The following is a 6679-nucleotide window of genomic DNA, read 5'->3' as shown; positions in this document are numbered from 1 at the left end:
TTCTAATCGTTTACTACTAATTTCATATAATTGCATATTCCTAAAAGCATATTAAGTTAGAAGTTTAGAACTATGCGATTAATGAGTGGTGACAAATTAACATCAAAATGGTTGAGAAAATTCATTAGTCATGAATAACATATACTTACATTTACATATCTCATAGGCAAGGGCAGACCTATAGCCTAAATTATGGGGCACGTGAACTCATGATCTATCGTCAAACTAGATATTTTATATATGTATTTTTTTAAATTTATCGAATATTATCTGTTACCACCCATGCTTCAAAAAGGTTATATGACGTACTGGGTTGAGGGTTATTTACAAAAAAAGCATGGATTGATTCTCACTTAATATTATTTTTTTCTTTACTAGTACACTCATGTTATAAAATTTTTAGATTCAGCAGTCATGCGGTTGTACGAATAATTTGTCGGACTTCGATCTTTTTGAGGCCTAAAGCCACCCTTAGTGCGCCAGCAGTCATTTTGTTATATTGTAATCATGAGTTTTACATAGTGCGCATTTTGTTATTTTGACAACCATAAGTTCATATAGTGCCTCTCTCTCTCAATATATTTTAAAGGTACCCATCTCTGCAATATAGAATCAAATGAATATCCCCATTAGGCACAAAATATCAGTCAGCTAATGACATTGTAGGTGGAAGAAAGACATGAACAGGTTAGAAAAGTAGTCCTGAACAAGGGCACTTGAGTAAAACACACCCATGGTGCTAATCAAGTTACAAATTAAATACACTGAAAGAACAGAAAATTAAGCATTAACTAAACATAGATGTTCAGACTGTATTTCCTCTTATCAAGGTTTCGGCAAGGTACATGTCATCTCATTTATAGATAAATCATCTAACTGCCGAGATTGCCAGCAGCTGCTGCAGATAAAGCAGGTTCTTTTGGTTCTGGGATGGGTACTGTATCATTGCTTAATATGAAAACTTTGTCGGACATTGTTAGCTGATCAATTAGAATTTCTTCAACACAAAGAAGGGAAACAAGAATAGACCTTGTTGCCTTGTTAGATGATCACTATTGGCCTTTGTTTGATCAGTATCCAAAATCCTTGCCATTTCAAAGTCCGATATTTTGGAGAACTTACTACAGGAAGTTGGAACACTAAATCCTCTTAACGAGGCATTGGCAAGGTAAATGTCATCTCATTTATAGATAAATCATTTGACTGCTGAGATTGCCAGCTGCTGCGAAAAGCAGGTTCTTTTGGTTCCGGGATGGGCATTGTTTCGTTGCTTAACATGACAACTATGTCAAACATTGTTGGCCGATCAATTGGGATTTCTTGAACACAAAGAAGGGCAACCACTATACACCTTGTTGCCTTATCGCGATCGCAGGTTTCCCTTATTGATGGATCAATCAATTCCAACAAACTTCCTTCTTTCCACTCATTCCAAGCCTAAAAGATCAAATGAGTTACCCCATAAATGAAAAAAAAAAAAATTGAAAGAAAACAAACTTGGACAAAGTTTCCAAATGTCCTGAGCATTCCTTGAGCAATTCCTTGAGCAATTCCTTGAGCATAATCTCGAGTATTTGTGTAGGTAAAGCATTCCTTGAGCAATTCCTTCTATTATCTTGAAACGCGTACTCCAATCGAGTGTAACTTTTAGATGAGTGTCTGGAATAAAAATGAATATCTCATTAAGATTGTAAAGTCATTTGAAGTCTTTAACGGAGTAGAAGACAAACCAAAAAGAAATTTGTCCAGGCTGCAATTGGGCATATATTCATAGATTAGTATTTTCTCCTCGCTTTCAACACAACATCCTAAAAGGCTGACAAGATTTTTGTGCTGCAGTTTTGCAATTAACTTCAACTCATTCATGAAATCCTCCAGTCCTTGAGATGACCTTTTGCATAGCCTTTTGATAGCTACGTCTCCAAATTCGACCAAAGAATCCTGAAACAGTATGTTTAAAATGAGACAAATAACTTAAAGTATTATCAGTAAAATACTAAAGCTGAATTTAACACCTTAAACACAGGGCCAAAGCCACCTTCTCCAAGTTTGTTTTCTTCGTGGAAATTGTCTGTAGCCTCTCTTGTTTGCTGCAGGATGAACTGTAGCAACTTCATATCGCTTTTTCCCACAGAATATAAGCTAGATACAGACTTAATGAGAGCAGAAGTTCCATTCTTCCAGCATGATGTAAAGCAAATCAGTGTAATCCATACAAATTTTAAAATCATTACTGGTGCTATTTTACAATTAAGAAGTACTTGACGCACCTTGTCTTCTCAAGTGCTTTCTTTTGAAGACAAAAGCAAAAATACTAATAAGAACCAAGATAGCAGATATTGTAGAAACAATACTTGCGATAAAAATTATGTGTCTCCGAGCTGAATTCCCAGATACACGATGAGTAACTGCATCTAGAAGACAAATGGTAGATAAATAAGATAAATTTAGTTTTCTCGATAAAAGATGTAATGAATTATTATTACTAGTATAATTGATAGAAATTGAAGAGAAAATACCTGGCTCAGAGCCACGAACTCGAACATAGAGAGCTCTGCCAGCAGTGTAGTTATGTGCAAGGTCTAGTAAATCTCCAAACCAAATTAAACAGGTGCTATTTGAATAAGCATAAGCTGAGCAGGAACAGTTTCTAATGCACTGAGTTTCACACTCCTTAATGCTCATATTCGCGAAGGAGATAGCATGATCGGGCAACTTCATATTCTCGTGCTTCAAAAACCCATCTCCGCCATCACACCCCAATGCTAATTTTCTAGCACAACCTCCATTGGACTTCCCCTTTGCCCAATCTGTCGAAAATCTTGGTTCAAATCCAGTTAAACATCTGCATAATCCATTTGATCCGATCCCACAGCTTCCAAATGGACCACACTGCGCATAAAGTTCACAAGGAACTTGTGGTGCCTGAAATTCAACTTTCCACTTATTAGCATACTGAATCCATGCCAGCACCTGAAGGTATCCACTAGGATTCAAAACGATGATTATTGTTATCGGGCTTTTGGTGTAACCATAAGTAATAAATACTCCATCATTTCCAGAAACAACAGAAACATACCATGCAATTTCTAGGAAATTCCCTCCAGAGTATTCATTACTATCGTCAAACCTATAATAAATACTGTTCTGCTTCCAAATGTAAAACTGTGGTCGTCCTTGAGGATCTACTCCAAAAGAGAAATTTCCAGGCCGAGGATCTTCACTACTTGTCCACGAATTGACCAGAGTTCGTTGGCTAGTCGTTCTATTATAACCGAGTTTCATCTCAGACATAAATGTATCCGTAGGATGTTCAAAGCTCTGCCACAATATATGGGACTCACCATGCATGAGAACAAGATTTCCATTATCTAACAGTGCTCCCACAGCAGAATTTGAAGCCAAACCTGTTGTCGCCGAAACATTTGAAGACCAAATAAATTTACCATTTTCATCAAAAAGCACTAAATTTCCATCATCACCAATAGTAAAAACTGCACCAGACTCCCGAGAGATTGGAGATTCTCTATTAGCAACCCAAATGACAGTTTGTTCAGGAATGGTATTATACCATATGCCAAAATAGCTAAATGTAGAATTGACTGGAGTGAAAAAACCTAAAGCAAAAGTTCCACCTGTTGAAACCATTTTCTGATTATCAGTAATTGATTTGCCCACCTTGATACTGTCTTCACTTGCAAGAATGGTTAAGCAAGAACATGAGAATACTAGTACACGAGCTAGGACAGTATCTAACTCCATTAGTTTTCCTAGTACACCTTCTTGTTTGTTCCTGTTTTATTCTTTATCCCAAGAAAGTGCACCACTTATCCCACTTCCACCAAGTTGGAATTAAAGGAGAGAATGTTCTTTATTAGCACAATTTTTTAAATAAACATAGTACTACCTCTTTTAAAAGATTGAGAGAATTAAAAAGATTTGTGGTCCCTTTCTCCCAAAATATATATACACCTAAATTACACGTTTCTAAATATTAAGTAATGACAAAAAAGATAACCTTTAACGACATATTATTAGTTTTTATGGTTACGGAGTGTGGAAATGAAGAGAACAATTACTTCCACTGGGAAAATTAATTGAGTTGTATATTTAGCTTGTTTTTTTACATGTTATCAAAGCTGACCTTTCATGTATTCGTTCTCACAGTGTAAACAAATCAGCCAAAAGAGTTTATATAGGTCTTAGGGCACTATTAACTGCCTTAAAATTTTGACTTCATGCTCAAATCTTTTCAAATTTTTACACGTTTCTAAACATTAAGTAATGACAAAAAAGATATGTTACGTTTTAGTTTTAATGATGAAAATAATATAATTTCTCTTGGTATAGGGACTCAAGGAAAGCATCCAAGATTGGAGGAATCAATTAAAGGAACTCAAGGAAAGCATTCAAGATTGAAGGAATCAATCAAAGACAAGGAAATCAATACGAGATTGATTGAAGCGGAAAAGAAGTATCGAAAATCTTGCAAAATGATCGATCAAGTTGCTATTACTGGAAGGACCAAAAATCAAGGAGTAAATCTGGTGCTATCAAGACCTGTAGAAGGAAAGCTATTAAAGTTCTTTCATCAAGGAAGAGCAACGGCAAATAACCTTATTCTTGGAAAGAATCAATCTCTTTCCAAGGATCAAATCTCTTGAGTTGGCAGATCTCTTCAGCAACGGCCTCTTACAAAGTATTTATACATATCCTTAAGCCTTAGAAAAATATACTTTGATCGAACCAAATACCCTCTCTTTGTTCTACTACAAACAAACATTATAACTCTGTTAGATCTGTTGTGTAACAAGTTAGAGAAGAAAGAGAAAAAAATACTGGTGAGGCATTGCATCAAAAAGAAATGAGTGACATAGAAACTGAGCCATTTGTGTAAACCACACCATTCACGATTGTACTCCAGAAACTCATTCACTGAAAGATAACTCCCTTGCAACCTAAGGGGACTGGACTAGGATTCACATTGAATCCGAACCAGTATAAAAATTCTGGTGTCTTTAATTCCTGCACTTTATTTCTGCATTTAATTTCTGCTCTTCTTATTATCTCGTTATTACATATAGTCGACTAATTAGAAAACTAGTCAACTAGTAGCTATTAAAATATAAAAATAAATAATTCACCCCCCTCTTGTACTTTCAATTGGTATCAGAGTAAGGCTCACACTTTTTCTTTTGCTTAACAGCTTATGAGAAAAGATCATGGCAAATCAAGTTATTGTCGGAGCACTCTTTCAGGAAGTAACATCGCAAGTGAGGCCACCACACCTTAATGGACAATATTTCTCTCACTGGAAAGTGCGTATGAAAATATATGCAAAATCTTATGATGTCAAGGTTTGGAGAGTTATCAAAAAAGAGAATTACCCACTACCGGCTGCTCCTCAATCACCCGTTGATCCTGAAGATATAGTTGAATATACTGATGAACAAATGGAGGTTGTGCAAGTTAATGCTAAAGCAAGGAATCTGCTTTATAATGCTATAAGTGGTGAGGAATATGAGAAAATCTCCAGTTGTGATACATCCAAAGAGATGTGGGATAAACTTGAAATCACTTATGAAGGAATCAGTAAAGTGAAAGAAACCCATATCAACATGTTGGTTCATGACTACAAACTTTTCCAGATGAAAGAAGGAGAATCTATTGAAGAAATGTTTGCCAAATTTAGCAAAAATCATTAGTGATCTAAAAGCTTTTGGCAAACCCTACTCAAGTGGTGATCAAGTTAGGAAAATTTTGAGAAGTTTGCCCACTACTTGGCAGACAAAGGTAGTTACTCTTGAGTCATAGGATTTGAACAAATTATCATATGATGAACTTCGAGGATAACTTATAGCTTTCGAGAAAACTCATCTTAAGAAAACAAATCAAGAAGAGAAGAAGAAAACGGTTGCTTTCAAGGCTACAACTGAAAGAACAAACAATGATATTGATGACGACCCTGAAGCTCTTCATGAAGAAATTTCCATGGTATCAAGGAACATGGATGGTTTAATGAGGAGATATAGGAATACAAAAAGAGGCAGAATACCACCCAGTCGAACTAGGCAATACAATGAACAAGACAAAAATGATGGCAAATGCTATGAATGTGAAAGATTTGGGCATGTTCAAGCTGAATGTCCTAAGCTTAAAAGAAAGGTCTCCAGAGGGTTTAACAAGAACAAATAATTTGGAAGATGGAGTTATGAAGACAGTTCTGAACATAAAGAGATAGTAAATCTATACTTCATGACAATTTTGGAAAACGACATGAACAAGCTCTTAGGGTGCTGGACAGACGAGGACATCTCAGATGATGATTGCAAAGATGACAACGAGAATTGTTTCATAGAACGAGGTGAAACAAGCGAGGTAAGACCTTTTAACTGTGAAAGATGTAATGAATTGTCGGATATTCTTGACCTTTCTTTGGAAGAGTCTCAAAAGATGATGAATGAAATAAAAAGACTCAACAGAGAAATAAAACACTGGAAACTCAAGCTTGAAGTACGCGAAATTGAAAAAGAAGTACTTCAAGATGAAGTTGATGAATTACAAATACAACTCAATGGCATGCGCAAATCCACCAGTCATAGTTCTGTAAAGTTGAACCAGGCGACCTACAAGTTTACTGGAAAAGGACCAGCCAGAACAGAGTCCACTAGTATTGACA

At 35.9% G+C, this 6679-nt stretch overlaps 1 protein-coding gene across 5 annotated transcripts; it reads right to left on the bottom strand.

Annotated features, from left to right (window-relative positions):
• Positions 1-609: 609 nt before the first annotated feature.
• On the bottom strand, positions 610-3891 carry LOC107812336 (S-locus-specific glycoprotein S13-like). 5 transcript variants are annotated; one of them, XR_001654101.2, is made up of 5 exons: positions 2520-3891; positions 2271-2414; positions 2016-2090; positions 1731-1941; positions 610-1659 (listed from the first exon to the last, which is right to left on the bottom strand). XR_001654101.2 is itself a non-coding variant. In XM_016637393.2 (4 exons), exons 1-3 carry the CDS (start codon positions 3760-3762, stop codon positions 2017-2019), a joined length of 1461 nt encoding a protein of 486 aa, XP_016492879.1. In that variant the 5' UTR covers positions 3763-3891; the 3' UTR covers positions 610-1941; position 2016. The 5 variants fall into 5 exon arrangements, 2 of the variants coding, with proteins under 2 accessions (XP_016492879.1, XP_075093530.1); XR_012702385.1 differs by having other exon boundaries at positions 2039-2090; XR_012702387.1 differs by having other exon boundaries at positions 610-1644; positions 2039-2090.
• Between the last annotated feature and the right edge of the window lie 2788 nt (positions 3892-6679).

The sequence above is a fragment of the Nicotiana tabacum genome, chromosome 2 (assembly GCF_000715075.1).
Source record: "Nicotiana tabacum cultivar K326 chromosome 2, ASM71507v2, whole genome shotgun sequence".
Lineage (NCBI taxonomy): Eukaryota > Viridiplantae > Streptophyta > Magnoliopsida > Solanales > Solanaceae > Nicotiana > Nicotiana tabacum.
The sequence above is the reverse complement of the archived record's forward strand: the minus strand, read 5'-3'. Positions and strand labels throughout refer to the sequence as shown.

Excerpts from the sequence above, each read along its gene's own strand:
- LOC107812336 (XM_075237429.1), bottom strand. The coding sequence starts at position 3,762 with ATGGAGTTAGATACTGTCCTAGCTCGTGTACTAGTATTCTCATGTTCT. Across the intron at positions 2,415-2,519 it reads AGTTCGTGGCTCTGAGCCAG|ATGCAGTTACTCATCGTGTA; the intron begins GTATTTTCTCTT and ends TTTGTCTTCTAG. Across the intron at positions 2,091-2,270 it reads AAAGCACTTGAGAAGACAAG|CAAACAAGAGAGGCTACAGA; the intron begins GTGCGTCAAGTA and ends TTCATCCTGCAG.